This window comes from Acanthochromis polyacanthus, chromosome 2, assembly GCF_021347895.1.
Source record: "Acanthochromis polyacanthus isolate Apoly-LR-REF ecotype Palm Island chromosome 2, KAUST_Apoly_ChrSc, whole genome shotgun sequence".
Taxonomy (NCBI): domain Eukaryota; kingdom Metazoa; phylum Chordata; class Actinopteri; family Pomacentridae; genus Acanthochromis; species Acanthochromis polyacanthus.
In genome coordinates this window covers 16,224,760-16,245,309 of record NC_067114.1, presented here as the reverse complement: position 1 = coordinate 16,245,309, position 20,550 = coordinate 16,224,760, and the positions used below count along the sequence as shown (strand labels likewise).

Here is a 20,550-nt window from a genome sequence, read left to right as displayed (position 1 = left end):
TTCTATTGTTCCTGCAGCAACAGTGATCCTCAGGGAGCAGAGCAGCCACCAGGACGGCGGAGCAGCAGCCAATGGCGGGGCAGGACACTGAGGCCCCGAGGCTGATGGGAGCTACAGTCTGTCCTCTTTTACTATGCTGTTTCTATAGTTAACATATAATGTCTTCCACAGAAGGCCTGCGATTATGAAAGACAAAACTAGATTCAAAGACGACATGATTTTGCTGATGAGTTTGTTTGACCTGGTTGAAAATGTCTGAGTCTAGTTGGGATGAAACTCTCCTGACGCTTTGTCCTGCATGACACATGGTTATGTCTCTCTGCTTCATGGTAACACAATATACTGAAGTGTGGCAACATTAAACCACCAGCCTAATGTTGTGTAGGTCCCTTCTGTACAGCCAGAACAGCTCTGACCCATCAAAGCATGGACTCCACAATACACCTAAAGGTGTCCTGTTGTGTCAAGACATTAATAGTATTCAGCACCATGAACCCTTTGATGTGTTCCTCCACAACCAACCCGATTTTTTTTAAGTACTTGAACTTACAGGTTAAGTCCAGGACACCAGCTAAACCCTCTGAATATAAATGCTACCATGAAGCAGAGAGATGTAAGCATCACTCCAACCAGAACCTGCAGCTGCTCACCGTACTGACTCAGACATGTTCAGCCAGCGCAAACTCACCAGCAAAATCACACCATCTTTATGCTCTACACATACAAAGAATTAGGCATCCACATTAAAGATGCTCCAAAGTCCATCTCTAAGGCACGAATGTTATCGATAAAATGGCACACTGTATCAAAGGAAAATCTTCAAAAAGACTTTTGATATATTTTTTGTTCCAAGGCAAATAAATCATACAAAATAATATTCATAAATACACAACACATTTTCACCATTTGCTGTGAAAAATTTTTTTTTAAATATCCTACATTTGCTTATTTATGCTTAAATCATTCCAATTTCATTCTGAGTTTATAAATAAAATACTGAGCCAGTGTTTTTCTATAATATATTCAGCACAATGTCCTGAATATATTATAGAAAATTAATTATCAAAATAATTAAGCAACATGCTAAAATTAAGTTAAGGAGTTCCCACAGAATGAAGGTCAAACCTACAGCTCTTACTAAAATTTGTGCCCATATTTGTGTATATACAAAGTGTATTCAAAGTAATATAAACCAGGACCCAAGAATTCTAGCTACCATTTTGATCTTCCATTCTAGAGATTCTCTAACCCGGTCATCTACCCATCACTTACAAAGTTGCTCAGATCTTTGCACTCCGTGTTTTTCCTGCTTTCAAAACATGAATTCCAAAAACTGACTGCTCGTCTATCTTAACCCCTGACAGGTGCCACTGTAACAAGATAATCGGTGTTATTCACTTAATCTCTCAGTGGTTAAAATGCTGTGGCAGACTGGTGTATATATCGTTTGTAGTAGAATCTGTACCATCATATAGAACACAGTGCAGCTGTTGTCTTTGCTGCCTCCTGCAGGACTGTTTGAGTACATCAGCTGTCCACTGATCCACAGGAAGTTTGCTCATTTCAGATAAGTAGAACCAGCTAATACACGGATGACTTCAAACCAATACCTCTTTGGTCTCCATTAATAAATAAACACTCTGATTAATTGTAACAAATAGATATATTTTGATCAATTAAACTTCTTCAACTGACAACTAAACTATGAAAAGCATCTGACTAAAAATGCTGAAGCGGTGCCAGTTGCTTAAAAACAAGAAAAAAAAAAAAAAACCCACAGGAATACAATTTTGATTATTTAAAAAAATGTATTTGTATGTACTTACATACTGGTGTCAAAAGAGTATGCACCAAAAATGTCACATTGACTCACAATTACAAAGAAAAAGTGTTTTCTTTTTCTTCAATTACAAGTATTGAAAAAACTATGTACAGAAAAAAGGGCATGGTGACAAGATAGTACACTAGAAACAAACTTACAGTCACACAATGTTTTATATGAGGCTTCTGCAAATAAAGAAAAAAATCTAACAGTTACACTGTCTTGGTGCTCTGAACTTCAAATTGTATTTCCACTCAGAAGGAAAACCTCGTACATCCCCTCCACAGTCCAGCATCAAGGCGTTTCAAAGTGTGCTCACAAAAAGGATTTGTTTAAAAAACCCAGAGGACCGATTCATCAAAAATGAGAAAAATAAACCGTTGAGTGGAAATACTTTTTTACTTAAAACACATGGCCTAGAGATAATCATAAAAAGGTGTAGAAGTGGGAACAGATGGGGACAGTAACTGGGCTGGAGGAAGCTTGCAGTCCTGGAGACGAGCTGTGTGGCGGACCACTTCTCTATGGATGGAAATAAAAGGCTCGTCTGTGGGTCCTTGCTATCATATCGTAAAGACTGAATGTACACTAGCTCCAAAAACCCTGGCATCCCCTCCTCCATTCTGAAAATGTAAAGATTTAATCAAGACAAGACACGAACCAGGAATGACAAAGGCAGGATGATGGCGATGTGGGCTGTTCTGTGATCAGCAAGACTGAAAAAATATCCTTTTGAAGGGGCGCTAAAAATATATAAATGGAAAACTAGAGCAACTGGACTAGTACCCCAAATCCATCAGTTCCTCTCCTTCTATAGGTGGGAGTCAAAGTGATTCACACAAGCTGTCCCTGAACAAACTCAGGTTGAGAGATTGACATCAGAGAGGAGCCTGAAACAGAACACTAACACATTCAATGCAACACTCACGCTCACTGCATCATGAAGCTTCAATTTAGGGTTCGCTGGACAATACTGTCCTCTATTAGTTCTTTTACAGTTACCTTTATGCAGAGACAATACGCAGCCAATTTGGATCTTTTCAGGGTTAACTTAATCTGAGAAGAATGTGAAACCGTACCTAAAAGGAATCCATGCTTTTCATGGCACTCTGTTAGTACAACACTCCAAGTATTGTGCAGTTCATCTTAATAGTACTGTGCATGTTTCATGTCATAAAGTCAAAATGGAAACTCGTGTCACGGTTTAAAATGACATGGCAATCAGACATGAGACTGTCCTCAAACTTTTTAAAAACAAACTGAAGCCATCACATGGGAAGTGATTTAAACGATGAGAGTGCAGTGTATGTGTGCAGGGAAGATGAGGCACCTCGCAAATGTTTAGGAAAAAAAAAAAAAAAAAGACACCAATCTCTGTAGACTGGTTCCTCCTGCAGCCTCCTACTAGTTACAAATACATGGAAACTGCTGTGCTATTAGCATGCCAGTGAGTGGTGCCTCGTCTGAATTTAAGAACTAAAAGTGTGTCCAGTTTCTTTCCAACTGGACCGATAAAAGAAAACAACTGCAGGGTGTGTTAAAGTGAAACTCCACCCAGAACAGAGTACAAAAACTATAGTGATGACCTTAGCTGATCTTTGAGCGTACATATATACCGAGCTTTGCAAAAGTTCTGTTGCACTTGTTGAGACATTCACAAAAATGAACACAAAGATTTTTTGGTGCAATAAGATAAAACTTTTGGATGGCCACATTTCTGATTAATATTACCATTAACACATATATTGAAATATTTGGAAAATAAAAAATTATCTTATTGCATCAAAAAATCTTTGTGCTCATTTTGCTTGCATTTTGCAAGTGTAACAGAACTTTTGCAAAGCCCGGTATATATATGTATATAGCCTTTGTAATGTCTGTTTCAGGGTGAAATGATGTCTGTGAGGTAAGGGTTTAACTTTGAACAGAATGTGTCTCTGGTGTATCTGGGGTAGCCTTGGACCAGCTGCTCCCTCTGGGATATTTTCTCTCTTCCTTTAGTCACTTTTTGCCTTTTTGCTGTCATTTCCGTTCTCCTCCAACTCCGTCTCTTCTGCCCCCTCCTGGTGCTTCCTCTTCTTTGTGTCGTCTGACTGGGTGGGGGATGGGTGTGGCCGAAAGGTGACGATGATGCAGGTCATGTTGTCGCATCCTGTCCCGTCTCCGGATGTGTCGGGGGCCAAACAGCGGTCCAGCAGCTGTTAGAAAGATACAAGGTGTGTGAAATTGAAGGTGTGAATCGTGGGCATTGCAAGTCAGATGGCACAATGAGGACAGAGGAGTTAAAAATGACATATTCATTGTTTGCTCTCACCTCTTCCACGATGGACGAAAGGGGTCTGGTTTTGCCACTCTGGTCTTGTTTCATCCTTTCACTGATAAAGTCCACCACCTCCTGACTGCTTAACACATTCCTGTAAACAGAAATATGGAAACAGATTCATGAAAAACCTAATGAGTATTAATGAGGAAATTTAGCTTGTGAAAATATGGCTTCTTTCACATTTAAGTCTACAATTATACACACACCGTCAACACTGTAGCTACAAAATAAAATGCTCTACTTCTTGACAGAAGAGCTTATTGGCTTAGAAAATTTTATTTCTGGATGTTAAACAGTCGTCATTTGTAAAGAAAAAAAACATGAAGAAGAACTCTACAAATGAACAGTTAGTTACTGGAACAAACTGCCACCGACTGTTCAAACTCACCAGATACCATCGCAGGCAATGACCATGAAGTCGTGGTCCTCGTTGAGAGTCAGAACTTTGACATCCGGCATCGCAGAAATCATCTGCTCCTCTGGTGGCAGACTCTTGTTCCTCTTGTAGAAGTGGTCACCTGAGAATCAGAGTTCAGATTAAAAGCAGCTGTCATCACAGAGGAGGAGGAACATTTTATATTCATTATGTGAATCCAGTGTTAAATTTAGAATTACACATCCTAAAGTAAACAACAGGGTTCCTTACAAGAGCTCTAACGTTTAATACTAAAGTCATTCCTACCAATAGCTCTGGAGAGGTTCAGTCCACCATTGACTCGTCCGTCCATAGTCACTTTCCCACCAGCGTTTTTGATGCGAGCGAGTTCCACCTCGTCCTCTGGCTTGTGGTCGTACGACATGTCGACGGCTTTGCCTACAGCGACGCACCAACAGAGCTCTTACATTTCATTCAACATTACTGCCAAGAATTTTGTTTTGAACTTTTGGCACTTCGCATCTCAGCGGAAACCACAAAAAACTCAATTTTACGGGGGCGCTAAATAAGCAAATAATAGAAAAAGTATGAAAAAGCATCTGAAAGGGACTGCAATGAGAATTCAAATGACATTAATTAAAATAAACTCTGAGCTCTTGCTGCTGTAGGAGTTGCCACTACCAATATATCCTCATTTCAAAAGAAATTACAGTCCAGCCCGAAATTATTCATACTCCTAGCAAACTTAAAAGTTACTTTAATTCAACCAGGTCTTTTTTTGATTGGAAATGACACAGGTGTTTCCCAAAAGATAAGGTGATGCACAAGAGGCATCATTGTGGAAAAAAATCATTTTTCAGCTTATATTTACATTTAAAAGTAACTTTAAGTCAAAATTTGCTAGGGGCATGAATAATTTGAGGCTTAATTGTATGTGCAAACCATCAAGACAGGATAAAACTAGTAAAATCTAACCGTAAAACGAAATTAAACAGAATAAAACACTAAAACAAGCAAAACAACTTCTAAGATCAATTTCTAAAAACTAAATATGAAACATCAAGACAATTAAGAGCAGCCAAAAGCAACTGAAAACATCTCAACCTTTTGGTGAATCAAACATCTTACAATTTAACACGTCAAAAGGGTAAAACTGCACCGAGTGCTTTGGACCCACCGCGTTCAGACACCACACAGCGAGAGTCTCCAGCATTGGCCACGATGAGCTGCTTCCCTCTGATCAGAGCCACGACGGCTGTGGTGCCGCTGTCTGAGCCGGGCTGTGAGCACACAAACACAGGAGATGTGACACACTGTTCAAACTCCATGATGTGTCAGTGTACGATACAAACCACCCATGCAAACGCATTCCAACAATTTATTTTATGACCAAAAGCCAGTTGCTGAAAACAAACAGCTTTGAAGCTTTCAGCAGAGAGAAGACTGGAAGGCTGCCACAAAAGCTTCTTCCATTTAATCAAAGTCATCGATTTTGGCTTCTGTAGTCGATTTAAAGCAGTTGTTTGTTGGGTTCATTGCTTGAAATTACTGTTATGCTCTTTAAATGGCTCAAAAAACATCAGCTTAAACTAACTCGGCTGGTTCTCAAAAATGATGAGGAGGAAAATTATAGTAAAGCTTAAAGTACACCAAGAAAATGGCTACAACAAAGCTACAAGTAGGCCTGGATGGCTTTACAAAGTCTTCAACTTCTCACTGTTGATACTGCTGCGTAGTAACTCAGTCCCTGAATACACCTTTGAATAGACGCAAAGCACACTGACACACTTTGACTGACTACGGCTTCCTGTAATACCATCACTGCTCTCTGTCTCTGCCACTTTATTGCTGTGTATGGATAATATTTTACACTTTAAGTACTTCTGGTTGTGCACATTTTTTATTACACAGTAAAACTTCTCACCAGCAGCATAAAGGCCTGTTCAGAAGGCAAATGTCCTTAGAGACAAAAGAAATGCCGCTACGGCTTTTCTCACAGTTCTAACTTTTGAAAGTCTTCAAACTGAAGGCATCAGAAGAAAGGAAGTTTTTTTACACGCTACAAAAAACTTCATATGAGAGTTTAGCGACAAGCATGTCTACAACCACCACCAGCCATGACCATCTCTGAGGAAAACACACTGCCGCCTCATTTAGATTCCCCAGTGTCCCACCACACGACACAATCTGGTGATTTTGACTGAAATTCAATGCCGTTTCCAAAGACGACGAATCCATGATTTTGATGTTCTGTGGTTGTACGGCGCACATGTTCAATTGGAACAATCATACCAGATGCACTAGGTTTGAATTTGTTTGTAATTATGCATGATGAAATCACTGGGAACTGGCTTTAGTGAGTATTTTGTCACAATGTGCTCAAAATTAAACACCCATCATTGATCAGATGAGTTTTCAACCCCCACTGAATCACATTAAAGGAATTTTGGAAGCCGCTCAGTAAGTTTTAGCTTTTAACTTAATATTTGAAAAGATCAAGATGAAGTCTTGACAGATCATATCCCTAAAATCAGGTAAAATATGTCTCGCCTGCACTGTGTGTCAGGATTTGTAGCAGCTCAACTGTTCATTTCAGTCGCCCTCTTCGTACACACCTCCTCTTTGCCATCCATTCCTGGCAGACACATTTCCTCCTCCTCCTCTTCATCCTCAGAGTCTTCCTCTCCCTCCTCTGTATCCTCTTCTTCCAACTCACTGCTGTCACCCTCTTCCTCTTCGCTGCCATCCTGATAAAAACAGACAAAAAGCAATTATCACAATGCCTACAAACTTATTCAGAGGGAACTTTCACAGCCCAACACAACGGTTCTATTCTGGTCTCCTGCTCTCACCTCTTCATCGCTGCCCTCCTCCTCCTCCTCGCCCTCCTCAGACTCCTCACTGTCATCAAAGAACCTCGACTTGGAATCTCCTGCGGCTTTCGAGGATGAGGAACAGGAAGGACCTGCATCTCCTTCGGCCTTTCCAGCCTTTTCTTCTCCATTGGAGCTTCCTGACCCTCCACAGTCTGCTGCTGCCAAGAAGAAACAAGAACAACGTGAGATGGTGGACAAGTGGAGTAAAGAGCGAATGTATGTGCAAAGAAGAACAGATCAGAAGACACTGAATCAAGTGCTTGGCTACATATTTTTTTACATACTTGTAAACAGCAGCTGCTCAGTGTTTTTAGCGTTTTTGTTCATGGAGCAGTAGACAGTACTAAGATACAGATACATTCTGAAGGGTTTTTGAAAGGCATTTAGTCTTCATATTTTAACTTTCTGTCTTCAGTTGGAATATTTCAACTTTCAAATGAATTTAATCTTATCTGCTGACCTGCACCGCTGCCTTCACCTCCTCCTGCTCTCCGACAGGCTCGCAGCTTAGACCCGCATGATGCTCCTTCGCCTTCCTTCACCTTCCCATTGCTCTCCTCCTCCACCTCCCCGTTCAGCCCCTCTTTCTTCGATCCGTCTCCACCTTCCTTTTTGTCTGCCAAAGCCTCGGGATGCGAGCAAGAAGCCTTCTTAGCAGCGGCACTAGAACCAAACGCAGAGAAAATACAAATGAAACAAGAGATCATGTTGTGATGCAATGCAAGTAATCACTAAATTATGGCATTAAAATACTTAGTATTAATGGACTGGACTGCTTTCTCAGCCTTCACTTTGATCTCACCTAAACATCTGTAAAGTTTTGTATTTCACACAATTGGAACATTATTGTGTTCACTAAAGCTGTCCACAGATGTCCAGACACACAAACGGACTCACAAGTTAAAAATAAAAACAAATGAAAGAACAATACTGGCTTTGCTATTGTGCTGGTAATAAAATTGTAACTGCTGTTTTAGACACCAATTAAAGTACACAGGACTAACTGGGTTGTTTGAAAAACGGATTTTGTCCAACAGATCTATTTAACTGAAGGACTCTTAATATTTGTCCAAGATTAATTAAGTAGCTGCAAATTATTGAAATAATAGCCAACTATTTTAAAAATATGACTATTTTCTGGTATCTTGAGTCCTCTATGACAGGTAACTGAAGCTCTTTAGGTTGTGAACAAAAGACTTTGATGATGTCATCTTGGACTTTGAAACATTAATCAACATTTTCATTTTTAAAAAAAATCATTTTCTCACATTACATAGACAAAAGAGCTAATTGCTTATTTGGGAAAAAATGGACAATGAAAATAAACTTCTGTTGCAGCCCTACACATCTGTGATGACTGTATTTGTTGACTTGCATGATTTCATCACTGATTTTGCACCATAAAATAAGATTTTCAGGAAGTTCAAATCTCGATCTCCCAATCACAGCTCCTGGTATGAGGAGTCATAACAGTGAGTTTGTTGGATTACCTGAGGGCAGCAGCATGTTTAACGGCATTGCGGTTCTGGCCGTAGCGAATCAACAGCTCCTCTATGGTCATGGTGGCCTCCTCGTGGAGCAAAGCTGCCTCCTCCGTGTCCACTGAAAGGAGGGCAGAAACATACAATCAATCAGATGTTGTCACAACTTTTACGATTCGACATTAAAGGTTTTAATCTACCAGAAGCGTATATACACTGTCAAAATGCAGGACAAACAGGCTAAGAAACAGTTTCTACCCATGCTCCATCAGACTCCTGAACTCCAAACACCTGTCTACCTGAACACACAACATCACTTTTTGCTGCTTTCATGCCATTTCCTGACCATATTTATTCTACTTGATTGGTTCTTTTTTCATTTACCTCCCATATTGTATATATCTAGCCTCCTTTGTATATGTTGTCATTTTTAATTTTGTCTTGTTATACATTTACATTTGATTTTATTATTTATTGTTGATATCTTATTTCTTATTGCTTAATGCACCATCCAGCGGAAGCTATTTATATTTTCACCATGCCCCAATAAAGCTATTCTATTCCTTCAGTATTACTAATGGATATTATAATTTAGTTCCTGGCTTTCTATGTTGGACCTCAACACTCCAACCCTACGTTGACACTTTTTCACAGGTCCACAGCAAACAGTTCTCAGTGAATGTCAGAGGTGTACTCACAGTCGTCCTCCTCTGAAACCTTTTCAGCAGGTGGCTCCTCAGTGGGTCGTCCAGCGATCTGGACCAGCTCCTTAATGACTTCCTCTGTGGTCATTCTGCTGTCGATGGCCAAGAAGGCATCCTCCAGTGCCTGAAAACAACATGCAACAAATCAGTACAGTAGAGCAGAAGGAGGGAAGTAAACACACAGTTTCCAATCCTGCCTAATTTCTAACTATACCAAAGTCAAGCAGCCCACATCTGGTCATGCTCTCTTCTCACACAACCTCATTTCAGATAAATAGGTCATTCCTCAACTACTACGGCCTCTCACCTTTTGAAGTTTGCCGTCTTTGTAAGTTTTCTGTTCCTTGATGATGTCAGGAAGGTACTTTGAACAGTACAGAGCCACCTCTTCACCTAAATGGGCACAGTGGGTTATATAAATTCTTATGATAGGTGTGTGTAAACAAAGCAGTTATATGGGTGTGTAAAAGAAACAACAAAATGAGGAAAACCATAAAAACACAGTTGGGTGTGTTATGATCCAAAAGAATCAGAAAGGGAGGAACATCTGTGCCTCGGAAACATGTCTTGAATGAAACAAATGCTTCAGTGCGGTACACTGGAGCCTAAAAAATAATATCCATAGAAGACTGCAGTCGGTTACCTCCATGCCCATCATACACAGAAAACATGGCCGTCTCCTCATCAAACTCGGGGATACAGTTATGAGCATCCTGGAACACAGACAAATCACAGCAAAATTAAAATCTATTCGTGTAACAAAGCAACTTGTAAGCTTAGAACAGGCCTGTTAGAAATGACAAAAAAAATAGAGACCCTGCACATTATCTTCACTCCCTGCCAAACCTGCTGGCAGCTTTAAAAGGCTTGTTGTCTTCACAAACGAGCCCAAACAACTTATTTTATCAGACCAAGAAACTGTAAAAAAGATTTGTCACTTTTTGAACTTTCTGAGAGATGTTGAACGACTCATCTGAGGTGTGTTCTCACTGGAAAATTCACCAAATCTAAGCTTAAAACGCCGATATTTCATCACAAGTCGAATATAAAATTTTGTCTGCACAAACCAGATTCTGTAAAAAACAAAAAAAATCTGTACTTTCCAGAGCAAACGTGACACCATTTGTGACTGCTACAACCAAAAGTCATGTGACAAAATTTCAAGGACTGACTTCCAGTGTTTACACAGGACCGACATGAGAGAAGTATGGAGATAAATTTAAAAATTAAGTAGTAAAATATGTAAAGCATGTAGAGCCACTATTTTTCCAACACTGGCAACAGTTGGGGGTACGTGGAAAAATGCTTTACACATTGACTTCAGTTGTTTCTATTATTGCAAAATAAACAATTAAGGAAACAGCCTTTTTTTTGAGTACTCCCTACTTCTAGTAATAGTTGTGCTATTTCCACACATGCAGAGGACTGTATATTAAAGTGAAAAATGAGCCCACAGTGAATAAACAAGACAGGAACTAAACACCTAGAAACCACTTGGTGCTCAGAGGGTTAAATACATATACATACCAAATGATGTTGGCAGGTTAACAAAGTTTCTGCTCTCTGACAACATGTTCATTAATGTCTTTTGACTAAATTACTGACCTGCACTGTGCATTTATTAACAATGGCTATTATGCTCAGAATTGATGTATTATAGCTCATTGTCTGCTACATAATTGGGTGATGTGTCTAATTGAGTCATCACTTAACAAAATGAGACACAAACACCAGATCTGTTATTTCAGCTGCGGTGAAATACTTTCTTCACAAGGCTGCAGCAGACATCAATTACATGCTGTGGGAGAGTGCTAACAATGTAACTTGGCATGCTAAAAAAAAAAAAAAATCACCCAGAGGACGAATTATGAATATCACCAATCACTGCAGCTGGTGCTGTGGAAGAGTCAGGTTAGCAGTGACTCACTGGTTCTCTGGGAGACACCAACAAACCCCACACAAACACTCATACAAAGAGATCCCGCCATTTAAAACTCCACACACATCATCCCTCGTTGCGTTCAGGAAGCAGAGCGGCAATATGGTTGTTTCAGATCCAGCTATTCATTTTGTGCCTCACCTCCATGGACACCCGCCAGCCCTGCATGGCAGAGAAGCCGTAGCTCATGCTGCTGTTGCCGCCATCGGAAGAGGTCTTGGTGGTGTTAGGCTGCGACAGATATGCCCCCATGGTTGTTGGATTCTATGTCTTTACACCTGGAGAGAAGACGACGAGGAGTTAAAACATCACATTTTAGCTGCACACAAAAGGACACGCGTGTAAAACTCAGCATTCGTTAAATTCCAGCTGCTTAACCAGCTTCGCCAGTTACGGTTGTTAGCTAGCTAACGTTAGCAACGCCACAACAAAAAGTAGACGCATCGGCTAGCTAACATGACCGAGCTAACAGGAGCGAACCCGGCTAAACTTCCAGCAGTAACCTCTGCCCTCGCCATGCGAGCGGCTGCGCAGTTGGAGAAACATCAAACACTTGGGCGCCGACGCCTACTTTACCTATTCTGACAGAGCAGGACGAGCTGATAATTGGGTCCGAAAGACGGAGATTCACATAGGAATGATTACACGTGTGGAAGCAAAAGCCGCTATCAACACAGACGGACTAAAAAGAAGCAGCAGCCGTGGAGGAAGTGAGCAGCCGCGCATGTCCGTTTCCTTCCAACAAAGGGGCGTGTCCGGCGTGTACGTCTTACGTCACTTTTTAAAATCTGTGAACAGACGTTCAAACGTATGGAGCGTAAAGAAGATACACAATATTTCTACAATATCAAAAATCTTTGTTCTGCATGACAAATTTAACATTGCCAGAAAAATAAAAAATAAAATAAAGTAAAAAATGAAGAGACACACATCTTACAAGGATATAATCTTTCCCAGAAACTTTAGATGACATCACAAATTTGCATTTACTACACTCTAAATTAAACTCATAAACCAAACACTCATCTTTCTGTGATTTCTAATGTTGCAACATTTTAAAACCAAGTAAAATCAACTCATAGCCCCTTATCAATTTGATATAATTCCAAGAGCTGTGAGTAGTTCAAACAAAAGATTGTTTTTTCTTTCCAGATTATTGTTATAGCCTAAATCTGCTGCAATTCCAATTCCTATGTAACATATAAATATTTTATCTCAGAAATTGCACAATGGTTTTATCAGGTTCATATTTCCCTCAGAAGCACATGAAGGGTGTCTGTGTTGAATGCAGCTTTTGCTAGTGTCACTACTGAGTTGCACTGAAAATCTGGCAGTGGCCTTGTGTAGAATCTGTGTAAAAAATATTGAAAGACTGAGATCTGACAAAGTAGCCTGTGACTTTAAGATATATTTAGAAAATACGGCACTCAGTTGCATCATTTTAATCATAAAAACCAAAAATGTATTCAACTGTTCATAATAATATTTGCAACAAACCATACCCATAATTGTGACAATGCAAGTAAAATGATCTCCTAATTAATTAATTAATCAAAAAACAACACACAGGCAACCTCTTGAAACAATAAGAAGGCTGTTTATATGACTGATATCTACATTTTTATCTAAATTTATGTAATATTTGGCAAAAATTTCAAGAGTGATTCACTTTTGCTTCAGTTAGCAGTTTTAAAAATATTTAAATTCAAAGCATATTCTATTTCTATATTTTTTATGATTATATTTGATCTTATTTATTTCCTAGATTTTCTATAATTTAACATTATTCCATATTAGCAGCTTCCTCTTCCTACCAGTAGGGGGCTGTGATGTTTGACTCGCGAAAACGTCGAAGAAGAAGAAGAAGAACGTCACAGATTCAACATGGCGCGGGAAACCCGGGAAGAGGAGGAGATGGATGTCGTTAGAGAAGTCGAAGAAGAAGCGGACCAGCTCCCTCCGTCGTCCTTAAAACTCTACGAGACGCAGTTTTTCGGCTTCACCCCTCAGACCTGCATGCTGCGGGTCTACAGCGCCTTCCAGGACTGTCTGTACGACATCCTGCCCGTCGTGGAGAAGGTCTGCGTGCGGCAGCTGAGTAAAGGCGAGGCGGACGAGGAGCTGCTCCAGTCCCGGGCCAGAGAGTGCAGCCGCAAACTGCAGCAGTTCCTGGAGAAGCGCTTCAAGCTGCTGTCGGAGCGGATAGAGGCGCTGCTGGTGAACCGTTGCCTCACTGTGCCGCCAAACGTCCTGCTGCCCGAGGACCAGTCACACTGCAACAACCCACAGGCCGAACAGGTAAGAGGAGAGAAATATAGTTAAGTGTTTACAGCACTCTGGATCATATGCAAGCTACTGTTTCATTCACTTCGCTATAATAATGTCAGTGCTGTACAGATATATGTGGACACTGAAACAGCTGTGTTGTTTTGTTGTGTATTTTGGGCTGAAACATTGAAGTTAAAGGGCTCAGTATAGTTTTAACAGCGTTTATTGTAAGAGCAGTGGCAATGGCTTTGCAGTAACACTGAGAGAAGATGCTCAAATTAGAGCTTAATCTTGTTGTCATGATTCCTCCTAGTAAGACCTTTACGTACTGTTTTTTAATTAGAGGGGAACTGTCTGGATGGATGCAGCATGTAATATTTTACCAAATCCATCCACTCTGTTTAGCATATGAGAATAAATATTTATTGCTCCAACACATGGCATCATCAAATGGGAACTATATTAAGCTCTTAATTCAGTTTACCATTCACTGCGACAATTATTCAACTCGTCCCTGAGTAGCATATGGAAAATTTAAAACCATGATTAGACTACACTGTTTTTAACTGTTCTATTATTTGTATTTTTCTAGTTATTGTTCTGTTCTCTTTGATTGTATTCTCAACATCACTGAAAAATAAGGGCTTGTCATCAGTGATTGCTTAAGATTTAAATGCAGGTTGAATGAATATTGTAAATGATTGTGCACTGCAGTCTTCATAAATAGATGGAGTGTACTCAGTTGTCTTGGAGATGGCCCAGTTGTCATGATGTTATATAAACTGTAGTCACGTAATGACAGGAGACTGTTGTTGTTATATCTGAATTCACCAGTGAAAAAACACAGCATGCAGGTAAAAGCAGCGCAATTATCATGTGATAGAAAAGATTTTTTTTTAGTTTTCTCATCAGGTTGAGAACTGATGTGGCTGTCTGTGGTTTGACTGCTCTGTCCAGGAGGTGCTGAGCCTTGAGTCGTCTCTGGCAGATCTCCAGAGAGCCTACGAAGCAGAAGTTTGTGCCCGACAGGCCCTGCTAGCTGAGCTGGAGGAGCAGAAGGAGGTGCAGAAGCAGCTGGACGGGATCCTGTCGTGGATCAGAGAGCTCCAGGCAGCCTGGGTGAAAGAAGGCAACGGCAACTTCCATGAAAGCTTCAGACTGGTGATGGAGTCCATCACGAAACTGCAGGAGGCCATGAGGGAGGTCCTGGTCTGCAGCAGAACACCTCACTGAACTCAGCTAAGCACACATTCCTCCAGACTGTTTCTAATCTCCTCTGTGTTTACTCTGTCTGGAAGAGACGAGAGAATGTAGAAAACAGACTTGGCCAACATATTTTCACCCGCTGAATGATCAGCAGTGTTCAAACCCGCCTTTTCTTCTTATCTGGAAATGATAAATCGCCAGTCAGCTGATGCCTCAAGGTCAAACGAAGGACGTCTTAGATATTTAACTAAGCGAACAAAGGGGTCATGTGAGGTGGGGTGCAAATTTTTGGCTGCTACTGGTCATGAATACAGCAATATTGTTCATTTCCTGTGGGAAAAAAAAGAGTAAAACTAATGTAGGAACATGCAGTTTGATGGATTTTTAGATATTGTATTAAGTTTCCGAAACAGACGTATTTCCCCTTGGAAAAAAGCAGCAGCTACATCAGTCATTATAAGCAGGTTTACCTTTCCATTAATTTGACTTTGCCAGATGTAGGATCATTTCGGTCAGCTTTTCCCTTCCTTGTGCTCTCTGTCTGGAGACAACCACAACCTCCTAGCAGCAACCTGCCACACCGGAAGTTTCAAATGTTGTAGAGGATTTGATCGTGCAGTAAAGCTGCCCTGCTAGAGTATTAAAGTTGCATCTTAGGACTGTGATTGGTTCAAAGAAATACAAACAAGCCAGAGTGCTTTTTATCCCCCTATAGCAGAATGATAATGAAGCACTGCCAGGCGACTTGACCAGACCATTTTGTTGAATGGTCGCTGCCTTTCCACAGATGTGTGATGTAAAACGCAAAGCGAACTGAGGTAATTCTGAGTCAATTAAATTGATTTATTTCTCATTTTTACTGCCTAATGCTCTACTTTGTAGAAACAGTAATGTCATCTATCTACATTTCACAGTAAACAGTTTTCATCAGCACAAACCACACCTCAGTAACTCACCTCTCCTTTTTTTAGCCACACATTTAACTTTGATATGGTTTTATTTGATTCATTTTCGTTCTACCCATTTGCTCTGATTATAAATGGGTAAAATTATTGGGTCCATGATGTTAACGTCTGTCCTCTCAGCAGTTTCAGTTTTTAGACAGTATCTTTCAGCAGAGGGTGCTGTATGCACACAAATCTATGGCACTAGAAACTGAATCTGAGTCTTTTATATTCAAATTTGTTTTATTATACCTGAATAATTGTAATAAAAATTAAAGTCATAGAATGTGATATTGGATTTATTGTGTAACAGTTTAGAATTTAATTCAGTTCAGTTGCTCTGAAATTATATTTGATTGTTATACAAAACTCAGCTCTCTACATTCAGTTTTTGCAATTTAAAATGTAGTTGTTACACTTCAGATTCTGGCACACTGCTACATATCCGGGTCACTGAGGAAGACTAACTGTGATGAGAGCCAGAGTTCAATCAGCACCTGCAGTATATAAACACTGAGGACACCTCTCTTGCTGTCGTATAAAGTAAAGCTAAAATCTCCTGGATAAAGTCACTCCGATATGGACTTCTCTACCTGAAGAGTCATTGCAGTTTGTTTGGTAAGTTTGTGTTCTGTAAGCTAATCACTTCTTAGCTATCTAAGACAACAAGCAGGCTAACGAGCTATATAGAAACAAGCAAGAGATCAGTAGCTAGCAGGATTTTTTTTATTCTGTTAGATAAGCATCTGAATCAACCAACTGTCTAAAAACTGTTCCAGCACAGACAATGTAGTTAATGCATGATATATTTTTATAATTAATAGTATTGTAGAATCTTTATCATTTCAGTTAGTGTGGTAAATTTATATGATTAATAATATTGTAGGGTCTTAACACTAACATTTAACTAATTCGGGTGCTTGTTTTATATTGTAAAAACCATAAAAATGTATTGAATATATCTGAAAGTTATTTCCCTCTGAAATAACTTCTATTTTCCCCAAACAAGAGGGAACAGAGGAGGCGAGGGCCGGCTTTGCTCACCTGGCTGTTCTGGAGGCTTTCTGCTGTGCTGCTGCTGCCATTGATGGGTGCCATGTTTGAGCTGTTACTCCTACAAAGCCAAGAAAAGATGCCATGCAAACAGGAAAAAGATTCCCTTCCTGAGCGGGCCCTGTATCCACCAGATGGGTACTTTTTGTTGAGTGATGGAGGATACATTTGCCTGCAGCGTCCTGTCGTCATAACAACACCATATCGTCAACCTATGGCAGGTGAGAACTCTCTATCTTATTATTCACACTAATGCTATGTGTGCCATCTTATTAAAATCCTGTGAAGAGGGACTCAGCTTGGAGGATCGTAGCAGAAGTTTTGGCGTTTCTGCTTGTAGCTAAAAATGGAGAAGAGCAGAATTTAATATTTAGGAAATTAGCAGAGTAGGCTTTCATGATATGCTTACATTTTTATTTTAAATTTAGCTTGTTACAATTCCACTACATTCCTTTCGCCTTTGTCAAAGAAAAATAAACATTTGCAGATTAAAGCTTTTCACATGTGAGAATTTGGTGTTTTTCTTTCTCAGACGTTAGTGTAGACTGTATTTGTGAGTCCAGGATAAGCATCTTTGAAGACTGCAAGGACTAAACACCGGAAACTTTGAGGATACATTTTCTGTTCAATGTTTCTTTAAAGTCGCATAAGAAATTGTTATTTTCTTCATTAGATACCATCAGGGAAAGAAATGGAAAATAATATTTAGAAGTTCTTTGGAAGTGGCAGATCATTAATTCTGTATTTTTAGTTGCTGGTTTTATTGTTTACTTTTGCTGTTGCTTTCTTTTGTGACTTTTTTGTGTTAAACGGGACATGCAATAAAACAAACTTTTGCGCTTTGTAGTCAGCAGGGGGCAGCACCTGCATGTCATACTCATCTAATGCAACAGTTGGATTTACAATTTGGATTTAACTTGAGTAATGAAATGTTATTGTGCTCATCTAGTTAATATGGGTAGACTTTTTTGTTTGCAGTTTTTACACAAAAATTCTCCTACCCATAAATCTGTCTTGTGCCGTATGATGCATCTCTTCACCTGAGTAATTTCAAAATTTACCTTTGCACGTAGTGAGCTAACTTGTGCTTGCTTAAATATGTGTGCTATTTTGGCAGAATGATAAAAGTGTAACGACTGAATAGGAACATCTCCAAATGCATGAGAAACATTTATTAGTAGCAGAAAAATCAGGTCAGGTTTCTTGTTTTTTTCACAATGAGTAGAATTAATCTTTTTTTGTAACAGTCTCTGACTTCTGTGGCAAGTGAAAGAGAAGTGCATCATAAATATTTACCGGATATATTTCATATAACCAAAGGTAAGAGCTGAAAGCTTGATGATCAGAGTGATTCTTCATTAACCATTTTGGCAACAATGATCCATCACATGAAATATATTTAATATAATCTGTAGTGCTGCTAGACAGAAGCTGTGACCTACAGACCCAACAGCAACAATTGGAACTGAGAGAAAGTACAAAAACAACAACAACAGGCTGAGTGTAAACAGTCAACGTTTGTTGTAGCATTCTTGAAATGTGTGTGCATGCGTTTGTGTCCCGCCAACCAGTTGTGATTGACTCAAGAAATGATCAGTCCAAATGGAGAGGTGTGAGAACTGCTTTGTGTTTGTCTTGGTTTGGTAATGAGACCAGCAGCAGTGATGGTCTTAGAGGCTGGAACTGATTCTGTTTGGAACAGTTTTTTTTGTAATATGCAGGATAGAAAAACAACAGAGCTGGAATCAGATGCCATTTGTCAAACCGTTTGCTCTAAAATGTTCTCCAATCCAGCTCAGAGTCTAAGAGAATCTGTTTTTCTGTTGTTTGAAATAATCCAAAGAGACAAAAACACTGTAGATGCTACTGTAAAAACAATGAGGAGAAAGCAATTATATTTTGTATTTGTCTTTTCACTTGGTAATATTTAAAAATCCAGAAGAACTGATCAGTGCTTTCTGTGATTTACATAAAATCTAGAGTGAATTTGGACAAACTTTTTTTTTGTTTTGTTTTCACTGCTGTACATTCAGTTTTAAATTAAATAGCACATGTTCAATTATATTGTGAGTTGATCTTGTTGATAATTAAAGAACTGTGTGAGACATTTAGTAATTTTATCACATAGTTTAACAATGATTGACAGACACACATGACGTCACACAAATGCAGCGTATGTAATACATTGTTAGAAATCCTCTCCAGTCAGTAACTATCCATCCATCCATCCATCCATCCATCTCAGTCTGATCTCCACCAGGTGAAACGCTGACAGTGACTGACTCAGCCAGTCAAAGATGTTCCATATCTTCACTCTCTAAAGCTCCTTTATTATTTTCCTCTATTTTCATGATTGTTGTCCTGCTGAATGATGAAATAAGTTTTGAAGCATTTGTCTGAATCAGCACGCTAAATGCCCATTTTTGACTGTTAAAGGTTCATTAAATCATAAGCTGTTTGTCTTCTGTTTTCCTTTTCTTGTTCCATCATTTTGTTTAAAAAAGTGTTTTTTCTTATTAGTTAAAAACTGCTTACTTTCTGTATGTCGCAAAATTGCAGCTTTCTGCTTTTGAGACTTACCAGTTGTTTCTGTCTTGTGGTAAATCCTCTGATTTATGGTCATGAAGTCATTTTTTATCCTGGAGGACACCATTCACTTGCTGTTCAGTCATCAGGACTTGTGCTCCTCGGTTGTCATTTACAGGTTTCTCTCTCTTTTTTTTTTTAAATGAACCCAACTGTTGCTTTTGCTTTAGCCTCATTTCTATCATCTCCACTGTTACGGTCACATGCAGCGTTGACTCCTCGTATTGACGGACATCTCAAGCAACTCAGAGCCACATGAGTGCACAAACTAACAGTGAACATCACACAGCTGTTCAGGAAACACTTAGAGGCAAAGTGTCCAATTACATTTGAACTATTACAGCTAGTATGCTGCATGTTTAAAGGGATGTACTGCATGTCCCACTCAGTTTTGTCTTCATTAATGTAACTCAGATTCAAAGCTGTACAAATACTTATGAATAACTGGGAATAGATTTTGTAATGTAAAGAAACCAGCAGTAAATGGATTTTCTTCCTTAATGCTATACAATAAATACGACAACTACTTTATCAAAAATAAGTATGTTGTTTTCAGGATAACGTAAATATGTGCTTATGTATGTAGTATTTACTTCCTCATCTTTTTAAAAAAAATTTAAATCACTGATCAGTACATGCTCCATTCACATGTATTCAGTTGGATAAGTAGACTTGTTCTGGTGCGAGGCTTAGTTTGTCCTCAGACTTGGTGTTAATTCTTGATAAAATGCTCAAAATGAGACGTCTTGGCTTCAAAAGTGATGTGAGAAAGTTAGAGATTTTCAAACATTTGCAGCGCAGCAGCAGTTTCTCTGCAGATTTCAACCTAGATTATGTTTTTTAGGAGTCACCTTTACACCCTGAGGATTATTCTCTCGCCCTCATCTTGGCAACTTCAAACCTCTCATTCTGTTCTAAATGTCCACCTATTAACAAGGTTTTTGGCAGTGTGCACACAGGTGTGTGTGTGTG

General features: G+C 39.4%; 2 protein-coding genes across 3 annotated transcripts; one reads left to right on the top strand and one right to left on the bottom strand.

Moving 5' to 3' along the window:
- Positions 1-1,788: 1,788 nt before the first annotated feature.
- ppm1g (protein phosphatase, Mg2+/Mn2+ dependent, 1G) lies at positions 1,789-12,281 on the bottom strand. 2 transcript variants are annotated; one of them, XM_022193547.2, is made up of 14 exons: positions 12,098-12,281; positions 11,663-11,799; positions 10,226-10,295; positions 9,890-9,975; positions 9,577-9,706; positions 8,888-8,999; positions 7,858-8,060; positions 7,374-7,552; positions 7,137-7,268; positions 5,699-5,801; positions 4,828-4,959; positions 4,534-4,663; positions 4,137-4,236; positions 1,789-4,020 (listed from the first exon to the last, which is right to left on the bottom strand). In XM_022193547.2, the coding sequence occupies exons 2-14, from the start codon at positions 11,771-11,773 to the stop codon at positions 3,820-3,822; spliced, it is 1,689 nt and encodes a 562-aa protein (XP_022049239.1). In that variant the 5' UTR covers positions 11,774-11,799; positions 12,098-12,281; the 3' UTR covers positions 1,789-3,819. The 2 variants fall into 2 exon arrangements, with proteins under 2 accessions (XP_022049239.1, XP_022049238.1); XM_022193546.2 differs by having other exon boundaries at positions 7,374-7,555; positions 12,098-12,280.
- A 1,055-nt stretch (positions 12,282-13,336) lies between these two features.
- On the top strand, positions 13,337-15,848 carry mis12 (MIS12 kinetochore complex component). The gene is made up of 2 exons (XM_022193525.2): positions 13,337-13,819; positions 14,747-15,848. The coding sequence occupies exons 1-2, from the start codon at positions 13,406-13,408 to the stop codon at positions 15,020-15,022; spliced, it is 690 nt and encodes a 229-aa protein (XP_022049217.1). The 5' UTR covers positions 13,337-13,405; the 3' UTR covers positions 15,023-15,848.
- The last annotated feature ends 4,702 nt before the right edge of the window (positions 15,849-20,550 follow it).

Bases quoted from the DNA above. Each gene is read 5' to 3' on its own strand.
- mis12 (XM_022193525.2), top strand. From the start codon at position 13,406: ATGGCGCGGGAAACCCGGGAAGAGGAGGAGATGGATGTCGTTAGAGAA. The intron at 13,820-14,746 runs GTAAGAGGAGAG...TGCTCTGTCCAG, and splicing joins ACAACCCACAGGCCGAACAG to GAGGTGCTGAGCCTTGAGTC.
- ppm1g (XM_022193546.2), bottom strand. From the start codon at position 11,773: ATGGGGGCATATCTGTCGCAGCCTAACACCACCAAGACCTCTTCCGAT. The intron at 9,000-9,576 runs GTGAGTACACCT...CCCTCCTTTCAG, and splicing joins GGTTTCAGAGGAGGACGACT to TGGACACGGAGGAGGCAGCT. The intron at 4,960-5,698 runs GTGGGTCCAAAG...GCGTCGCTGTAG, and splicing joins CTGTGTGGTGTCTGAACGCG to GCAAAGCCGTCGACATGTCG.